At 29.4% G+C, this 21473-nt stretch overlaps 1 protein-coding gene and 1 long non-coding RNA gene across 5 annotated transcripts; one reads left to right on the top strand and one right to left on the bottom strand.

Annotated features, from left to right (window-relative positions):
• Positions 1 to 5672: 5672 nt before the first annotated feature.
• LOC112797770 (uncharacterized) lies at positions 5673 to 13262 on the top strand. 3 transcript variants are annotated; one of them, XR_003199865.3, is made up of 6 exons: positions 5673 to 5935; positions 6207 to 6517; positions 6590 to 6668; positions 6753 to 6924; positions 8215 to 8405; positions 12940 to 13262. It is a non-coding gene; the product is annotated as an uncharacterized lncRNA (long non-coding RNA). The 3 variants fall into 3 exon arrangements; XR_011881502.1 differs by having other exon boundaries at positions 6211 to 6517; XR_003199867.3 differs by lacking the exon at positions 12940 to 13262 and adding an exon at positions 8730 to 9060.
• Positions 9174 to 15448, bottom strand: LOC112797769 (wax ester synthase/diacylglycerol acyltransferase 11). Of its 2 annotated transcripts, XM_025840851.3 has the most exons (5): positions 15174 to 15448; positions 14037 to 14606; positions 12791 to 13144; positions 11023 to 11160; positions 9174 to 9546 (listed from the first exon to the last, which is right to left on the bottom strand). In XM_025840851.3, exons 1-5 carry the CDS (start codon positions 15369 to 15371, stop codon positions 9388 to 9390), a joined length of 1419 nt encoding a protein of 472 aa, XP_025696636.1. In that variant the 5' UTR covers positions 15372 to 15448; the 3' UTR covers positions 9174 to 9387. The 2 variants fall into 2 exon arrangements, with proteins under 2 accessions (XP_025696636.1, XP_072092283.1); XM_072236182.1 differs by lacking the exons at positions 9174 to 9546; positions 11023 to 11160 and adding an exon at positions 11280 to 11879.
• Between the last annotated feature and the right edge of the window lie 6025 nt (positions 15449 to 21473).

Genomic DNA, 21473 nt, shown 5'->3' on the forward strand with positions numbered 1-21473 from the left:
CATCTTTTTATTCTTTCTTACAGGGAGGTTTCATTCTTAATATGGGTGTGCATTTTATTGCTGAGTTAAGAATGATAATCTTCGAGATTTATATTTCACAGATTTTATGTCCTCTTTTGCATGAGTTCCTGATTAGTTAGTTACTAATCTAGGCAATTAGATCTTTTTTTCTTGCATCTAAAATTTCAAATTATAAACGAATCTTTATCAGTATTCTATTTTTTTAACATTCAATGCTTCTATTACAAAAGTACCTGAGTATTGAAAAGAAGTACCTTGTTTAATTGAAATTTTATGTGAGAATTATAGATTGAATTGCTCCTATTTTCATTCACACTTCCACTATTTATTTCACAAAGATGGCTTTTAATTCTAAAAGCTTAGGGCTGTCAAACGGGCTAGCCCAGTCCATTTAGGCCCGATCCGTTAAGTCTGCGGGTTAAACGGGCTGGTCCGTTTAAACCCGCTTTATTCGTGGGTTAGAATTTTCTAGTCCGGATTGTTTATGGTCAGCCCGATGGGTTAAACGGACTAGCCCGTTTATCATTTTATTTTATTTTTTGAAAAATATTTTGATAAAAAATACCATTTTTAGGTCAAAAACCATTAAAAATAATAAATTTTTTTTAGTTGATGAGTCGAATTTTCGGGTCGGATCGAGAAAAATATTAGCTAAAAGTACTACTTTTAAAAAAAAATTTAAACGGGCCACCCGTTTATTCCGTGGGCTAGCCCGTTTAACCCGTCATTTTTTTCGGGTTAATCGGGCTCAGCCCGTTTAGTCCGAAATTTAAACGGGCTTATTTTTTGAGATAAAACCCGCCCATTTAAACGGGTAAACGGATTGGCTCGATGAGTTTAGCCTATTTTAACGACCCTATAAAAGCTGATAAAATGTGCTTTCTAACTAAAAAAATATAGAAGAACAATTATTGTATACCTCACACAAATTTACTTCTCTAACAGGAACCCACTATTTTATGTTTATTTAGTTTGATATTATGTTGATTTCATCGTTATGATTAGATTGTATTCTTAGTCTTTAAATAGGCACTCTTCATTGTACATTCACACATGAATAACATCTGAATATCAAGTTTACTATTCAGTAATTATCATAAAATTCTAACACTGAGAATGTTTTTTCTTTAGATATATATGATCATGCATCTTTAACTTTTAATATATTGAGTCTAAGTATTTCTTATTCTGGTATTTGATTTCAGTTATTTTATTTAAGAAAAAATAAAAGCAACTGTAAAACCAATAAATTAATAAAGCGAATGGTTTATTATCACTTGAGAAGCCACGGCTTGATGCTATGCTTTTATTTTAATACGTGTTGCCCCTACCCTGCCATTGCCAAGTGACAACCCAGAATAATATATTCACATTCAACTTGTAACTTTTTTTTTTTATCGGAATGGAAAGAACATTGTAAAAGAACCAATCAACTCAATCCCAAAATTAGTTCATGAAGTGAAAAAAACATTGTATATTTATAAACTTTTTATCTTGTTTTTTAGAGATGTGAAATTCCTAATAAAAAATATTAATCTAAATCATGAATTAGTTTCATCCAACAACTTGTAAGTTTGTCTCTTGTTAATGGTTAATGAAGCAAGAATAGAATTTTATATACTAGAATTTTTTTATACAGATTTTTTTATTTAAATTAATAAAATATAATATTTACAAAAATCTATAAATTATAAAAGATTTATCGATATATTATGGATTGCTCGCGTTGACCATAACCGTCTGGTTTTGAAGTTGGAGAAGACAAGAGAAGAAAATTGAAGAGAAAAGAAGAGTGTGAACACTGTGGAGATGATTCTTTAAAATTGGGAATTAGGATTTTTAACTTGAATTGAGGAACTAAATTGAATCAGAAAAGTTTTTTTTGCCACATCAACTAGCCGTTTCTTTGCCAACGTGTTACGAAGGAGGCCAACTCAGCTTTTCAGTAGCGCTAGATGGTTGGAATGTGCCAGAAGGACGAGTCTGAGTTCCAGAGTGCAACTTTAAGGATGAATATGAGTAATTTTTAAGTTTATAGACTACTCAAGACTTGAATGCAACTTTAGAGACCACTTTAAAATTTAATTCGCGTTGAACTGATATAAATAGTTAAATAATAAAATAAAATAATTATTTTGTGGATGCTTTATTTTTTCCTTTCAATTCATGGCTGAAAGGATGACATACATGCAATTGACAATTGGGAATTAACAATAATATACACCTGGATGGTATTAGGTTCAACAATCACTACAGCCACATCCATGGCAGTCACACTATTAATTGTTAGCAACTATTAACCACCAAAATTAAATAACAAAACCTGACCAGTGACCATATATACAACCACAAAATGCTTGAACGACATGTATATTGCTAAATAATAATAAATTCAATCGTTTATTCGTTTCATACATCACCTTTTTTTTTTATATATATGATTAATGCTGATTAATTACTTTTTGAATGATATATCAATATTACAAACTTAGATTAATTTCTTTCAACCCCATTTCCAGCCCACTAACATACTTGTTACATAAACTTAGTTCTAATAAAAATATTCACCAGTCCAAAAAAATAAATATTGAGAAACCATGAATCGTGCACTCCCACTGCCCTAAATATAGGGTGGCAAAACGGGTTGAATTCGTAGGGCTGACCCGCTAAACCCGCTAAAAAGGGCGGGTCGGGCTAAGATTTGGAGTTCGTTCAATTAAAAAAATTCGCCAAACTCGCACCGCCAAATTGGCGGATTTTGGCGGAGCGGGACGGGCCGGTCCGCCAGGTCGAAGATTTTTATTTCTCTTTTTTTTATTAAATAAAAGAATGATTATTATTATAAAATTAATAATTATAAAATTTTTAAACACTTTGTTTTTATTTTTATTATTCTTTTAGTTATTAACTTTATTTATTATATTTTACAATTTCGTATATTTGTTCGAATTATGTGACTTGTTTTTTAAAATAAAGATAGTTCTATTAACAAATATTATTTTGAACAATTTTATTAAAGTTAGAAATTAAAAAAAAAAAGATAGTAAAAAAATTATATTATAATTTGACTATTTTTTATTTGTATTTTATTTTTTAATTATTATTTTTTGTTAATTTTAATGAATTTTATTTAAAAAAAAAAAAGTCAAGCAGGCTAGCCCGCCGACCCGCCAATCCGTCATAAAGCGGACGAGCTAGTATTTTAAACCCATTTTAATTGGCGGAGCGGGCCGACCTGCCCCATTTATGAGACGGGCCTAGTTGAGGCGGGACAGATTGAGGCGGGCCGGCCTGCTTTGCCACCCCTACCTAAATACATGCCAACAAACAATGGGATATTTAGTTCTAATAATTAATTAATCCTAGTTGCGGACAAAAAATGTTCCAGCGCACAAAAAAAAAGTTAATCCTAATTGCAGATGAAGCTTTAGTTGAAATAAAAGATCATGATGCATTTTAAATTGAAAAAATATGAGGAACCAATGTATGTTTTATACAATATATACAATAGGATTAAATTAAAATTATAATTAAATTAGAGACAATTAATCAATTTTGAGTAGTTTCCAATTTAAAATTTGAATTAAATCATGATTTCCGTTAGTTATAGCAATTAATTAATTTTGAGTACTTATGGCAATTAATTAATTTTGAGTAGTTTTCTGTTTAAAATTTAAATCAAATCATAATTCCTGTCAGAATCAAATTAGGATTATCTCCCTCTCTCAATACAGTGTAAACTCTTCTCTCACTCTCTTCTCGAAGCAAAAACTGGTACAGTGCCGCCACGGTTACCAGTCGCCGTCGGATATCGCGCCGACACTCTTCCGACTGGCGCCGACGTCCGCACAAGCCGCCGTACTTTGGGAGGACGCGCATATTGTGTGAGTCGAGCTCGCAGCTCCGTAGTAACCCGGACGTCCAGCGCCTCCATCACAGCCGGTTTGTGTCTTCTTCCTGTTGCCGGATGTTCACTTTCTCTGTGAACGTGGATGGTTATTCTTGGGTGCTTAGTTGTAGACGATGATTGCTGCTTATGATTTATACACATTCACATTGGATGTTCGTTTTTGTATGATTTTGGATGTTCACTTTCTCAGTTTTCGTGGATGTTTATTCTTCGAGTAATTCAACAAGACCCAGGCAACAGCGCTGGGATGATGAGAGCGCAGGGTTCGGGGCTGCAACTCACGTCGACGACGTTGACAGTTGCAAGTCACGGATGTTCAGCCGCGTGAGGAGTGACGGAGGTTCTTCCGGCGAGGGCGTTGGCGCAAGGAGGCGGAGCGCGACAGTTCAGTCGGCAGGAACGGAAGCTACACGTCACGCAGAAATAGAGCAGTAAAACGCAGGTTGCTGCGCACACGGCGGGACGACGAAGAAAGGGGTTTTTTGGAGGGTAGGTAATGGTGGGTGATGAAGGGTTAATGTGAAAGAATTTGGAGTAAATTGGAATTAGAAATCACAAAAAGCAACTAGAAATTAGGGATAATAATGTTTAATTTATATTATTAATATATATTAGACCTAATAAATAGCCCATTATACATATTGTATAGATACCTCATTGTCTCCCTAGCAGGACTCTTTTAAATTTTTAATATAGAATTTAGATATTTTAAATTTTATATTTTCACTTTAGAGAATAAAGTAAGATCTTTTATGATTAAATATTTTTTTTATATTTTTTATTGGTCCTACCTATGAAATAAATAATAATAAATCATACTTTATTCTCTAAAATAAAATTTAAAATTTAGAGGATCCAAATCTTTTAATATACTACACCCGAATTTAAGACTCCAATGTAACACACCGAGTTACGAGCCACAAGGATGTTAGTGGCAAGGTTACAAATTATATAACTACAATTAAATTTGAATTTTGTCTTGTGTATGTAACAATTCATTGTGTTAAGAGTAAATTTTTAAATAAAATTTAAATTTATGACGGATAAATTATTGACCTACATACCGAGTTAGAAAATATTATGGAACTACATCTAGCATATATAATAAAATAAAACCACTCATCCTAAAATTTAAGTTAATAGAAAAAGATAATATAAATAATTATATCTCTAATACTCTCTCTCAAGTAAGAGTCTTCTTTTTATGTTTTTTTTTTATTTTTGAAATTTATCAAAGATTACATTCTTAATCTTTTAAACACAGAATTTTAATACTATATCATAAAATTATTTATTCCAAAAATTTAACTAATAAAAAAAGGCAACACAAATAATTATATCACTAACAACATAATTAAAAATTATATAATATAATTACATATAAATCTAAGAGAAAGAAATAAGTAGCAGGCCTAGTTTAATTATTACTAATTTTCAAAGCGTGCACACAACAAACTAAATAATTAACATTATGTAAAAATAAATCCATCCCAATTAAGAAACGAGATAACATATGCATGAATTTTATGATTTTGACCTTAGTTTTTCATGATAGTCAAGAATTACAATAACCCAAACAAAATACAAGAATTTCAATAGATAAATAAATAATGACACCTTAATTAACTAAAAAGTAGTAATTATTATTTTTTTTGGTGACTAAAAGTAGTAATTATTTGATAATAGAGTTTGGGAAGGGTGGCAATTAGGAATATAAGAAAATTATTAAGATAGTATCCTTATGTGTTGTTGGTTCAATAATTTTGCTACATGATATAAATTCGCTTAAAAAAAAAAAAGATGAAAAACTAGTTTGGGTATATGAAACGTTGAAAAAGTGCTGAAGTTAGTGATATGATGAATCCAAAAAGATGAAAAACTAGTTGGAATTAGGCCGTGATTTAATTATATTTTAGATCGAGGTCATGGTTTGACGATTATGTTAGGGGCGGATGTCATAACTATTTGGGATGGAGATCGTAATTTGATAAGTTATATATTTTGGTAAGTTGATAAAAATTTGATATGTATATTGATTTGTGGTGGTATGATTGATGATTTTGATTTTAAATGGATAATCACATAACTTTAAAATAAAGATTGAAGTTAAAGAATTAATGAGTAAGGGATTAGATGGATTCAAAAATAAAATAAATTTAAATTGGAGAAAAAAATTCATAAGATGAGTAATGATCACTATTGTTAAATGAATTTTTTATTATATATGTATATCCTTCTATAACAATCTTAAAACTCCACTAATAAGACAGTGTAGTTAGGTTCTCATCTTCTACACCCACTACGGCAGAGGCGGAGGATAGCAGCGACTAAATAGTGGCCTTGGCCATAATCGCCGCTCATTCGAAGGATAGCGGCAAAGGTGAGTGGCGGTTTGGCAGAAGCTCCAAAACACCCCTGGATAGCGGTTGGGTAGTGAAAATCGCCGCTCATTTGGGATATATATCTTCAAGCCTCCTCGTTTTGGCATGTCTTCTTGGCTCGAAGAGAAGCAGGAGCAGAGGCGCGAAACACGCCCACCCCTCGTTCCGCAACATACCTGGCGACCACTTCAAGAAATGCCGCTAGGTAAGTTTCAATTCATTGTTTCAATTTTCCCTTTTTCGTACTTCCAGCAATTGATTCCCCCCAATTGTTCAGAAACCCGCGAGTTGTTTTTGGTAGCGCGCCAAACGAGCAGGAGCAGAGCCCCGATTCATCAGCGGAAGAACCCATCCAGGTGAGGATCTGATCATAATTCAATTTGTCCATTCCCCCTTGTCATGTTACAACCATTAATCGACCCCCCGCCCCAATTTTGCAGAAACCCCCAATTTTTCAAGCTTCTGCCAACAATTCCAGAAACCCACCCAGCTGCCATCCATGCTTCTCTCACCGGCGTAGAAGTTGAGCTTCTCATCAATCGTGCGTGAAACAGTTCCACCGTCCTCCATTGTGCGCCAAGTTGAGCTATCGCGGCCTCTCCCCTTTCACTGGTTCGTTCTTTAATAACTGATCTTTCCTTCTTGTTTACATTCTTGGTTCAGAATTCTGAACAAGAGTTTGTCTATATCTTCTACTAACTTGGGTTAATTGTTGCTGTTTAGAGTTAGGAATTTGATTCATGCGACTTGTTCTACTATGAGCAAGCTCAGCTGGCTATTCATTTTTATGTTTTTGTCATAACTTTAACTATTTGAACACTTGAGATTTGACTAGCTAGATAGCTAATTGATCTTAATTAACTAGCAGATTTTAATTTTATCTTGTAAAAAGATAATTCTAATAAGAGTATACATACATCTGTATATGATCAGCAAGAATGGATTGCTCTGTTATTTTTTCTCTTAAGTAATGAGACCAGATTGTAAATAATTGTAAAAAATAATTCTAATCAAAGTATACACTTGCTTATTATATAGACATCTCGAGTACTTTTCGCATGTTGTGATGAGTGTGGAATTGAGAAACAAGGTTGAGTGGTTTGAGTGATCAAAAGAGCATGTTGATCTCATTCGATTGAATTAATTTTTCAGATTCTCTAATTCTCAATCGATTGTACATTTTTGTTTTTTTCCTCCCCTTTTTCTCACGATTGATCACCCATGTACCTCTTTTTTCTCAAACCGGCTTTAGTTAGTTGAATTTAAAGGGCAATCATGTGAGTTGAAATGAATCAGGCAAGCTTCACTACGAGTTAAGAGAAAATTCCATAAGCCTCTAAACCATAATTGAACCCCTTCCCTATGCATGTTCCTTTTAAAGCGAAGATTCGTAGACTAATCTAGTTACAAGGTTTTGGATGAATCCTAATAAATAGATGCCAAGTGGTTGTCATCATTTTCTCTTTTTTGGTCTGTTCTACACGTGATCTCCACTTTTAAGTTTACCAGTTAACACTTTAAATTAATTTTTCTTTTCAGATAACTCATGAACTTTAAACAAGTCTTAAACATTCCTGGATGTCCCTAACAATACCATAATTCTCTAGGAATTTGACGGTTAAGGTATATAAATGAAAAAAGGGTCATTATCATTATTAGGGGAATGAATTGGTCATGGATCCTGCTTTCTATTCTTGGAATTGGAATCATGAAACAAGAGGGACTTAGGCGCATGTATAGATTAAAACAAACAAACACTAAGGTGTTCATAATGATCTCCACTATGCTCTTTGCATGCTACTAGCATCTATGTTCTGCTTCTAAAATTGGAAATTTGAAGCCACTATACAATTACACTATAGAGAGAGTTTTTGGAACTGAAATCGCGCTGTTTTTATGCAGATTTATTTGAAACCTAAAGTGTTTAGAGGCTCTTCAATGAAGAAGGTTCTGGTGCAGGAAGCGACGTTGTTTGGTGTCGGTTTCTAACTACTGCACAAAGTAATTTTCAAAGTGTGTTTCACTCTCCGCTGTTGATAAGAGTTTCAAAATTACTTGCAGCAGAGAAGCTTCTAGAGCACACTCTGAACAAGGTTAATTTTCTTTTAACTCTATTATTTGTTATAATTATGATGATTTTGATTTGTTATTGTTGTTCTACTCATCTTTTGCTTATGTGAGTAGTAGAATTGATCATTCTATTATTTATTAAAAGAAAAATAATAAGTATAAATTGAGACTGATTCAAACTATAATATTATTGAAGTGTTAAAAGCGATATTCATCATTGGCAACTTCTCAACATTACAACTTGGCCCTATTATCCAAAATGCATAACAGATGACACATACATGCTTTTCATATTATTTTTTTGGCAACTAGTTTTCTATAATTTTTTGTTTTTTGTTTACCCATAGTATCCTTCAGCCTGACAAGGACTAATCTATCACGGATTTGAGCTCAATTCAAGAGTCTATCGCTGACCAATAGGTTGTTGCATGCATAAGGTGGAATTCAAATCTTCGACACTTGCTTGAGAGGATAAGTGAGCTGACTACTTGACTAACCCAAATTAGTTTCTATAATTTTTTTTACTTAATTTTGTTAATATCTTTATCAAAAAATAAAAGTCAAACCGGAAAAGGCCCAACTCCGTAACGCTGAGTCCATTATAATATGGTTTGAGAGAACGTGTATGTAAAGTAAAAGAGAGCAATGCTCATCAATTAATTTGGGCTTCGGAATCTTGTTAATGGGTTTATAATCTCTAAAGAAGTCAAGATCATATCAAACTTCAACCCAAGAAAATAAACAGATCATATCAAACGGGTTAACCCCCAAAAACATTCTGACCCAAAATATAAAGAATTTAGTAAGATTAAAAAAACAAACAAATGATATACATTTAATTAAATCTCAAACAAATTAAGATAAACATTATATTAAGAGTGGGCTTGTTTTTTTACTAACTTTCAACTCATTTACGGAATAATAAAATAATTAAGGCGACATAAAAAATAATTCCAATAATTCTAACTAAATACAATAAATTTTAATAACCTTCATTCTGAGGAACTATCTGGTTTTGTCGGAAATTTCCTTTGCTGCTTTGAGTATCTTCTGAAATGCACTTTGCATGCATGACTTCAATTTTTGTTCATCTATAAAATCTTTTTCGGTCTTGAAGGTAACTCTTAGCACTCCCATATAACTCATAATTGAAATGACAAGACTCTGAACACCACAAATTTAAAAATAAAAAATTAAAAACAAAAAAGTGTATCTATTTTTTATTAACATATATATAAGTCCTAAATTGTGTCTTACGTTGATGTCCAAAAAAAGAATGTTTAAATAAGATAATAAAAAAGGTAAGAATATAAGTGAAAATGCCTTCTTAACATGTCTTCCAATTCTATTACATTCAACAAAATTAATTAAATTTATTTATTCTAATACACAGCTTTAAATTTCTCATAGGATCAATAGGTAACTATGGTACACGGATACTGATATAACACAGATACAGAACACGATATAACACGAGATACGTCGACACACGAATTTTAAAATTTTATAAAATACAAGGATACGCATATATATAAATATAAAGTTTTTTTTAAATAAATCGTAATGATATTGTGACATTTTATTAATATTAAAATATAAATTAATTTTTTAATTAATTTTAACATTTTATTTTAATTATATAAAATATTTAAAATATTTTTTGTTTTAATAAATAATAATATATACTAAGTTATTTCTAAATTTATTTTAAGAATACATGATAAGAATAAGGCTGGATACACATGGACAGATCCAGAAATGATATTATGGGGGAGACCAATAACACATATAATATTAAAAATTATGTAAAAAAATTATATAATATAAGATGTGTTACAAAAATATATTGACAGAGAATATATTTTAAAGTAAAAAGAAATATATGCATACTTTTTACTAACGAAATAGTCGATTCTTCATATCATAAAATTCACCGATAATGGAATTTGTGTAAAATTTTTCAGTAATTTTCTTTTCAATATAATTAAAAGAAAATTATCAAGAAATTCATCTTTTATTTTGTTTCTAAGTTATTTTTCACAATATTCATAGTTGAAAAAGATCTCTTAATTGTAGTAGTTGAAACAGAGAGAATTAATACCAAATGAATAAAAAAAGATGACTACAAAAAAAAAAGAATTCACTTTATGATATTTGAAATTTTTTATTTAATTAAAAAATATTAGTAATAATATCTTTTTCAGATTTCTTTAATATTGTTACTTACTTTTTAGATATTAAAAATTATTAATATTTAAATTAGACTGAATTTTTATTTATACTAGACTAAATACTAAATATTTTTAAAAAAAAATTAAATTATACATAATAATTTATTACTCTTAAAAAAAGTTGGGGGCCGAGGCCGTCACTCGTCCCCCTTATATCCGTCCCTGTGAACACATTGACATGTGATGATATTTAAGTATGTTCAAACGTATCCAAATTTTTTTTATTTTTTATTTTTTATTAAGACACAGTTAGATACAGTAGACCATATTATTTGAAATGTGTCCAATACATAGACATACATAGACATACAACTCAATAAAGCGTCTGTACTTTATAGATAGGTAATAATAAGAATGGGCTTTAATTAATTAATTAATTAATTAATTAATTAATTAATTAACAGTATACCTCAGGTCCACCAGCAAGAGTAAAATACAAGCCTTTGACAGGATGATTAGCTAAAGCCATTTGTTGTAGTGGTCCAACTAAGTTTGAAATAACCGCACTTGAATTTGATAATGTCCCATAAATGTGTTTAGCTACTGCCTACAACAACATTATTGGTCAACCAAAACCATTAAAACATCCATAAAAGATTAATAATATTATTAAGGAAAAATAACCATTTGTACCATGAACTTTATGAACGCTGACAAAAGTATCCATTAAAGAAGAAAATTAACGTTATATTCATCAAAGATGAATTTCGTACGACAAAAGTACCCAAATCCGAAATTTATGTTGACTTTTTAATAAAATTCTAGAATTACCCTCATCATTATCTTCAACCCCTCCTCTCTTCTTTCCCAAATCTCAAACACCTCCATTTTCTAAAAACCCTAATCTCAATACCTAAAAATTCCAAATTATCATTTTTTCAACCCTAATCTCAATACCCCTTTCAGCAAATTTTAACCCTCTATTTATTCTTTTTATCAATTTTACGACAAATCTCATGTCCAGTACCAAGCATGGTACCTTTTCCATGGCTGGTGAGCCTAACCACTGCAACTGCAGCTTGTGTTGCTGCCACAGCTATGGCATGCTTGTTCTGCTCCTTCTCTGTCTCATTGGAGAAAGATTGCAACCAAGCTGCTTCAGCTGGAAAAATGTTTGGTGGAATGGTAGCTGGATTGTGACACAGAACTCTAGAATTACTTGAATTTCTCTGAGCAGCAGAAGTAGTAGAAGAAGATGAAGAGAATTTCATGCTTCTGAGGTCTCCATAGTTTGAATTTTCTTGTTTGTGTTGTTGTTCTTTGTCTCTTCTTATTCCAAACAAGTGGCAAAATTGATGAAAATAATAAAGAGAGGGTCGAAATTTGTTAAAAGGAGTATTGAGATTAGGATTAGAAAAATGATAATTTGGAATTTTTAGGTATTGAGATTATGATTTTTAGGCAATTGAGATGTTTGAGATTTGGGAAAGAAGAGAGGAGGGGTTGAAGATAATGGTGGGGGTAATTCTGGTATTTTATTAAAAAGTCAACATAAATTTTGGATTTAGGTACTTTTGTCATACGGAATCCATTTTTGATAAATACAACATTAGTTTTCTTTTTTAATGGGTATTTTTGTCAGCATTCGTAAAGTTTATGGGTACAAATGGTTATTTTTCCTATTATTAATAAGGTTTATACTTTTATTGTGTACGTATGTCCCATGATTCCTTGAACGTTTTTAATTAGTTATTACTCTACTCCATACAACAACTTTGACCAACCAATAAACCATATTATATTAGAGAATACTTTATTAATATTAAGGTTTATACTTTAAATTTGATATTGTCCCATGAATCCGTATTTGGTATATTAGACAAGCACATGAGATATTGTGATGAGATAATCTATATCTCCATTTTTACAGCTAGGTTACTTTTTATTTAAAAAATTTCAGGGTCTTACTAATAAAAATGTTCTTTTAACAATATTATCATAAAAAGTTTAGTAATAAGTTTATAAATATCTATGCATTAAATATATTAGAAGAATAAAAACTTTTAAATATTGTTATTGTTAGAGATATAACCATTAATGTTAATTTCTCTCATCAGTAAATTTTTGAGATGAGTGGTTTTATAACATGATATCAGAATTCTATGTACAAAAACTTATCATCATGATCAAAATTAATTAGTTTAATTAGCCAAATATATAATAATGTTGCAAATTACCTCTTGCCCTCTGAATTTACCCTCCATTTCCAATAGTGTGCTGGTGAGAGGAACAGCTAAAGATTGTTTCTTTCTCTTGATTATGTTATGTGCTTCCCAAATAAACTCTAAAGGATTTGAGCTTCTACTTTGTTTTAATTTGGGAATAGGAACATGCAGGAAGGAAATTTTGTTGCCCCAAGGAGCCTTGGCTTTGGTGTTGAGCATATCATTGATTGATTGGTATCCTTCAATGTTTCTTGTATTCAGTAACACCAATGCAGTGGATTCTGCTGTCTTTGATTTGGAGTTCATTTGTTCCATATACAATCTTGTCCCATAGAACACTATTCCAGTTACTACGTCGTTTATTGTCTGCACTTTGTATACAAACATATATATTAAACAACCAAAAAGGATCACTAATGATATAATAATATAATAATAAATTTTTAATTTTTTTATATATTTTATTAAAAATATAACTATTAATGTACTTTCTTTTGTCAGTCAAATATTTTAAAAAAATTGTATTATTATGACAAAATCAGAATAAAACAAATATTATTAAGTTACACGTTTATATTTCAGATGATCGTTTTTAGACATAAAAGATATGTAATATAAATTTTGTACCTTTATTTTTAGATAGTTTATAAGAGTGAGATATTTCTTATTTCATAAATTAACTTTTAAAAATTGAATTAAACTTACTCAATCTCAAAGTAAAGAGGTGTTTATATTTTTGATAAGTGAAAGTTTAGGAGGTCAGCATTTTTATTAAAATTTGGCCAATACATAATTAACAAAAGAAAAATGAGTAATTTCACACTATTAAATGTAATTTCTCACAATTAAAAATATTAATGATGACTAATAATTGATGACTATAAATTACAAAATCTGCTGATTTCTTAACACTCATCTTTTAATAATTTTTAATAAAATATTTATTTTTTTATAATGCTTTTAAAATATGATGTTAAGGTATATGTTTTTTTTTCACTAAAGATAAGGAGATTTGAATTCGCGACCTTTTAGATGAGTATGAAGAGATTATGCCATTCGAGCTATAATTCATTGGGGATTTTAAGGTACATGTTAACAAGTCTGATCCAAAAAATGTTATCCGTTCTTATCTTGTGTCATATATAGTGCCAATGTATTCATCATTATTTTTTTTATCATTAATTGAAGGTGTGATTCTTAAAGTAATTAAATTAGTTAAATTAATCTAGTTAATAAACAATTGTCATAATGGTCTTACCACTCCAAGCCTAGACTTGATATCCGAGACTTGATGGATAGAGAAAGCCATGGTTGATATAGAAATCGGTTGAAACTCAACACCAACATTCCCAGATCTAATTGGTGTCTTTTCATCATTAATGATGCTACTCTTCAACATGCTCCATCCAAAATCTGCCACGGTGTAAAATGCCGAAGACAGCAACCAAGAAAAGCTTGAACAAATTCCCTTGGTGGACTTAGATTCTTGGTTTGAAGGCTTGAGAGTTGGAAAAGACAAAGGAAGAGAAGGGTCATCAGCTCTTTGAAGACATGATAGAAGTGCACCCATTAGAGAGTAGCCATCTCCAAGTGCATGGTGAAGCTTGAATATCACACTCCCATGCGCATCACTTGTAGGGCTATTCACTATGTGAACTTCCCATAAGGGCTTGCTTTGTGGTAATTCCTCCATTGATATTCTTGATAAGTAATCTTGAAACCACTTGTCATTTGATTCTAGTGTTTTTGGGAATATTGGGGTTCTCACATGTTCTTTCAAGTTTATATCAACTTTCTTCCATCTTTTCTCTCCTTTTTTGTTTTGCACCTTGAAACATATATAAGATATGTGTCAATGTTAAAATTTGAAAAAAAAAAAAACTGTCACAATATATTTCTTAAAAAACCGCCGCAATTAAATAGTATGACACAAATATATACATTTAATGAAAGTCAAAAATCGTCGCAAATTAGCGAGTTTTCTTAGTGACGACAATATAAATAAACAAATTAATCAAAAAGAATTTTAAATATTTCTAAAACAACGCGGTTAGTTTCAATTATAAAATATATATAATATTAATTGAAACGAACTAATGGTTAAAATTACTGAAATACTAATGTTTTATGAATATTTTGAATTTTTTTAATATATATATATATATATAGAGAGAGAGAGAGTCAACAAAAAATTATCAATATTTTGAAAATAAAATAAAAATAAAATAAGAATATTTTGGTCAACCTTTTTCATAAAATTTATTTTTATTAGGAAAAAAAGTCCAATAGAAATCGAACTAGTGAAAAAGACTAGATATTATGATATGAATAATATTTTTTAAAATTTAAAAATTTAAACAAAAACTAAAGTGCTAGCAATGTGTTTGTTTCTTACCATGATGGAGGAGAAGCGTGGATTGATGGGAAGAAAAACATGTTTGAGAAGAGACATAGCCTGCATTAGCAAACCATGAATTGGAACTTCAAATTCTATAACTCCAATAATGTATATGCATAGTGCAGAGCTGTTGAAATATTGTCCTACAGGACTAACTGGTTCTACTCCCTCCTCTATTATTTCATGATATTCCATAACAATAATTATATTTGCTATTCCAAATTAAAACCACTTTATTATATGCTGATAAAGTGCTAATTGGGACATGAGTTTGAGAGGAAATGCAACTACTATATATAGTATAGTGCGTTATGGGATGTATATGAGGAAATAATTAAGGTAAGGTGAGGATAAGTCAAAAAAGAAAGACACGTGGCTCAATTACTTTGTGACAGCAAGGCGGTTATTATTTAAGTAATAAAAATTGAATTGCTGGTCGTTTTTCTTGCTATGAACACGTTTAAGCGTGACGGATCAACTAAAGTCACCAGAAATTTAGGTGTCAATTTAGTTACAAGAAAGGTTTTACTGTTCAACACTCAAGCCTCTGTAAATTTTTATTTTATTTTTATTTTTATTTTTAAAGGGTTTCAATAACAATAGTAGAAAAAATAGTAAGCTTTGATATAAATTTCTTAGTTTTTTAATAATAATAATAATAATAATAATAATAATAATAATAATAATATACTCAAAATTATTTTAGGTGTAGAAACACTTTCATATGCGCATTTCAATAATGGTAAGTTGGCAACCTTTACTCAATTAAATCAATGTGCTATTATTTATTGCATTTTGATACGGTTTGAACCTGTTTTTATATTTAATAAAATTTTAAAAAGTAGTTCAGACGTTATCAAGTTTTGTGTGCGAAAAGCCTTTAATGCAATTTGGGTTACGTGCATTTTTCAAACCGCCAATAGTACGCAATTAAACTGTCGGCCAATTTCAGCCTCGATCTGTGCATTTTTATGATTTTCTCTCTTATATGAGTTTTGACTTTTTTTTTTTCAAACAGAATAAATAAAAAGATCATTATTAATAAAAAAATTTAAATAATTTATTTTAATAAATACACAATAAATATATTAAAAATTTAAATTTTTTTATTTTTTTACAAAAAAATTTTAATTAATAACTTTATCACGTGTCTTTACTTAAAAAAAGTTACGTTTTTGTTACTTTTTTCATTTCACATAATATTTTTTAGTTATTAAAATGTGTTCTAAAAATAAACATTAAAATTATTATAAAAAATATTTTATTAAAAATTATTAAAAATAGTATTTTATATTTTTAATATATAAAATACATAAAAAATTTAAAATATTTTGATTGTGATATTCTTAGAATATACTTTTAAGACACAAGGTAAATTATTATTATTATTATTATTATTATTATTATTAGCAACTCCTTTTAGTTAATATTTACTATTTTTTAAATTTTAAATTTTAAATCTTAATTTTAATTTTAAATTTTAAATTTAAAAACAAAATTTTAGTATTAACTAATTAAAAGTTAATTTTTTTATATTTATTCTATTAATTAACTGTATTAAGTGTGAAAAAAGTTATTAAATGAATAAACATAATGTAATACTCTACTACACAGAATTTTACGTTTAGGATATAAATTAGGGACAGTGAAATGCTACAACTTCTAAAAATAAAAATTATTAATATAATATAACTGAAAAAAGTTATAACTTCGAGAAGTTAATAAAAAACGAAACAAAAAATATATCACTCACAAAAATTACGCATAGATGAATAAGCAAGTTTCCAAAAAAAAATTTAAAATATACACATATGGATTAGAATTTTAAAATATAAATAACAAATTCTGACTCAGACCTACGAAATTAAAATCGACCAGATATATATAATATAAATATATAATAATTTATTTAATGACTGATTTTTAGTGTATATTTATAATATTTTTTTATTCTATTATTATTTTCATTATGGCCGGTTCTTAATTTGTTCAACACATGTAGCAGTCTTTGTCAAAGTCAAAATACTCGCTTTCATACGCATTCATTTACCTACGTTTGGAATATATGGAAATCAGAAACTCAAAAAGTTTAGGGTTGCGCGTTGAGCTGATATATATAGTTAAATAGTAAAATAAAATAATTATTTTGTGGATGCTTTATTTTTTCCTTTCAATTCATGGCTGAAAGGATGACATACATACAATTGACAATTGGGAATTAACAATAATATACACCTGGTATTAGGTTCAACAATCACTACAGCCCCATCCATGGCAGTCACACTATTAATTGTTAGCCAACTATTAACCACCAAAATTAAATAACAAAACCTGACCATTTATACAACCACAAAACGCTTGAACGACATGTATATTGCTAAATAATAATAAATTCAATCGTTTATTCGTTTCATACATCACCTTTTTTTATATATATGATTAATTACTTTATGAATGATATATCAATATTACAAACTTAGATTAATTTCTTTCAAGCCCATGTCCGGCCCACTAACATACTTGTTACATAAACGTAGTTCTAATAAAAATATTCACCGACCAACGCAAGTTGGCACAGATGGATGAGAGTCTGTATTCTTTAACCGTCTCTTTCAGGTTCGATACTCACTGGAGGATGGAAATGGAGCTTACTTGCTTGGAAGGGTCGCCCACTTTGCCTCTGCAATATCCGAAAGATTAATTATTAGACTTCCAGCCCGATAGATACCCTGGTGCAAACCCAAAATAAAAATATTCACCAATCCAAAAAAATAAATATTCAGAAACCATGAATCGTGCACTCCCACTGCCCTAAATACATGCCAACAAACAACGGGATATTTAGTTCTAATAATTAATTAATCCTAGTTGCGGACAAAAAAGTTTCAGTGTACAAAAAAAAAGTTAATCCTAATTGCAGATGAAGCTTTAGTTGAAATAAAAGATCACGATGCATTTTAAATTTTTAATATGAAATTTAGATCTTTTAAATTTTATATTTTTACTTTAAAGAATAAAGTAAGATTTTTTATGATTAAATATTTTTTTATATTTTTTTTATCCTACTTATAAAATAAATGATAATAATCATATTTTATTTTCTAAAATAAAATTTAAAATTTAGAGGATCTAAATCTTTTAATATACTACACCCGAATTCAAGACTTCAACGTAACGCACCGAGATATGAGCCACAAGGATGTTAGTGGCATGGTTACAAATTATTATATAACTACAATTAAGTTTAAATTTTGTCTTGTGTATGTAACAATTTATTGTGTCAAGAGTAAATTTTTAAATAAAATTTAAATTTACGACGGATAACGGATTAATTATTGATCTATCGAGTTAGAAAATATCATGGAACTACATCTAGCATATGTAATAAAATAAAACAATTCATCCCAAAATTTAAATTAATAAAAAAATAACATAAATAATTATATCTTTAATATTCTCTTTCAAGCAAGAGTCTTCTTTTTATGCTATTTTTTTTTGGAATTTATCAAAGATCAAACTCTTGATCTTTTAAACACAGAATTCTCATGTTATAAAATTATTTATCTCAAAAATTTAAACTAATAAAAAAAGACAACATAAATAATTATATCATTAACTTTGCCTAGGCTAAGAATGGACCAATTATTAAATCTTGGGTGGAAATTTCTTTTACCTATTTCTCTCGGCAATCTATTATTAACAACTTCGTCTCAACTATTTTCACTATAAAATATGGATCCTCTAGATTTGTAACTTGTCGCAAACAAGAGAAAGAAACAAAAAAACTATTTCATAGATATTCACGATATGTTCCTTATGGTAACTGGGTTCATGAATTATGGTCAACAAACAATCCGAGCTGCAAGATACATTGGTCAAAGTTTCATGATTACCTTATCCCACGCAAACATAATTAAAAATTATATAATATAATTACATACAAATCTAAGAGAAAGAAATAAGTAGCAGGCCTAGTTTAATTATTATTAATTTTCAAAGCATGCACACAACAAACTAAATAATTAACATTATGTAAAAATAAATCCGAGGAGTGCTAGGGAGCTAGCAGAAATTGTAATATATAGCTATCAATTAATCATTATAAGTGTGTTTAACGGTGGGAGATTACATCCAATAATGCAGGATTATTTATTTTATTTTGATGGTTAAATGCTAGTTAAATTTTAACAAAATTGTTGACCCTCTAGACTTTCTCAATAAATCCATTCCAATTAAAAAACGAGATAACATATTCATGAATTTTATAATTTTGACCTTAGCTTTTCATGATAGTCAAGAATTACAATAATCCAAACGAAATACAAGAATTTCAATAGATAAATAAATAATGACACCTTAATTAACTAAAAGGTAAAAAATAGTAATTATTTGATACTAGAGTTTGGGAAGAGTGGCAATTAGGGATATAATAAAATTATTAAGATAGTTTCAGTATGTGTTGTTGGTTCAATAATTTTGCTACATGATAAATTCGCTTTAAGAAAAAAAATGAAAAATTAGTTTGGATATACGAAACGTTGAAAAAGTGCTGAAGTCAGTGATATGATGAATCCAAAAAGATGAAAAACTCGTTGGGATTAGGTCTGTGATTTGATTATGTTTTGGATTAGAGGTCGTGGTTTGATTATATTTGAGGTAGATACCGTAATTATTTGGGATGGAGGTTGTAATTTGATAAGTTATATATTAATAAGTTGATAAAAATTTGATATGCATATTGACTTGTGGTGGCGTGATTGATGATTTTGATTTTAAATGGATAATCACATGACTTTAAAATTAGGATTGAGGTTAGAGAATTTAATGAGTAAGGAATTAGATGATTTAAGAATGGAATAAATTTAAATCGAAGAAAAAGGTTTATAAGATGAGTAATGATCATTATTATTAAATAGATTTTTTATCATATATGTATATTCTTCTATAACAATCCTAAAATTTTACTAGCGAGACCGTGTGATTAGATTTTCATCTTTTACATCTTTATCTTTTTTAAGAAACGGACGAAAAAATTTATGAAGAGAATTATGTGCATGTTGGGTTGTGCTTTATGACTGTATTATCTTAGATATTTTTCCTCGCCTTTACTATTATTATTATAATTTTATAAAGAGGGATAGGAGCTGTGGTTTTGCGATATGATTTTGTACATATATATACACATACATATATATTCTGATTTTTCAAAAAAAAAAAGTCAATGCGATTATCAATTAAAGGTTCTTACTATATGTAAAAATATATTTAAAAATTGTCGTAATATTCTCGCTATTAGAGTGATGCAACCAGAAGCATGACATTCTAATAATAATGGTGTTACAGTGTTCCTCAAAAGTAAAACCCATAGACTGTCGATGGGTGTATAAAATCAAATGTCGTCTAAATGGCTCAATTGAAAGATACAAAACACCTTTGGTGGCCAAAGATTTCACACAGACTAAAGAGGTAATTTTTTGGAGATATTTTTACCGGTTGTCAAACCAGTCACTGTCCACATAGTTTTGGCTTTAGCTTCTATTAAACAATTGCCAATTCAGTAGCTAGATATCAATATATAATGCATTCTTCTTCCATAATGATTTATTCGAATTGGTATACATAGAGCTGCCATCGGACCTCTCTTCTAGTCTTTTAATTCAGTCGTCTCTATAAATCTTTGTATGAGTTGTGTCAGTCTAGGTGAACGTGGTATGAAAATATTTTCATTCATCTTCTTTCTTGTGGGCATGAACTGATTGTTTTCGATTATAGTCTATTTATTAAAATTGTGGATAGAGAAGTATGTATTTACTATTTTGTTAATATATATTGATAATATTGTGGTTACTGAAAATTCTATTTATGACTGCCATTAAACGGACCTTAGACTTTTATTTTAGAATTAAAGACTTTAAAATTTTAAAATATTTTTGGGTATTGAGGTGGCTCACTCTAGTAAAAAAATTGCACTTTCAAAGCATAAATACTACTTAAACCTTTGGACTCATTTTGGTCTTTTAGAAGCTAAGCCCATTAGTGTTTTTAAGATAGTGCAATTAAACTTTTTCAATATGACAGTCTTCTTCTTTTAGGTAGTATTTGGTTGATGTCCATGTCTCAATGATATGGACACGGTGACACATGTATGCTGTTTGGTTTGGTAAGACACAGATTTTTGATGGATATGGGAGGACACGGATGGATACGGAGACACTAAATTTATGTACCTCCAATTTGATGAGACACTGAGACACAACTTATGAGACACTAATTTTTTACTCTTTTACCCTTATTCAA

Source organism: Arachis hypogaea, chromosome 4 (assembly GCF_003086295.3).
Source record: "Arachis hypogaea cultivar Tifrunner chromosome 4, arahy.Tifrunner.gnm2.J5K5, whole genome shotgun sequence".
Lineage (NCBI taxonomy): Eukaryota > Viridiplantae > Streptophyta > Magnoliopsida > Fabales > Fabaceae > Arachis > Arachis hypogaea.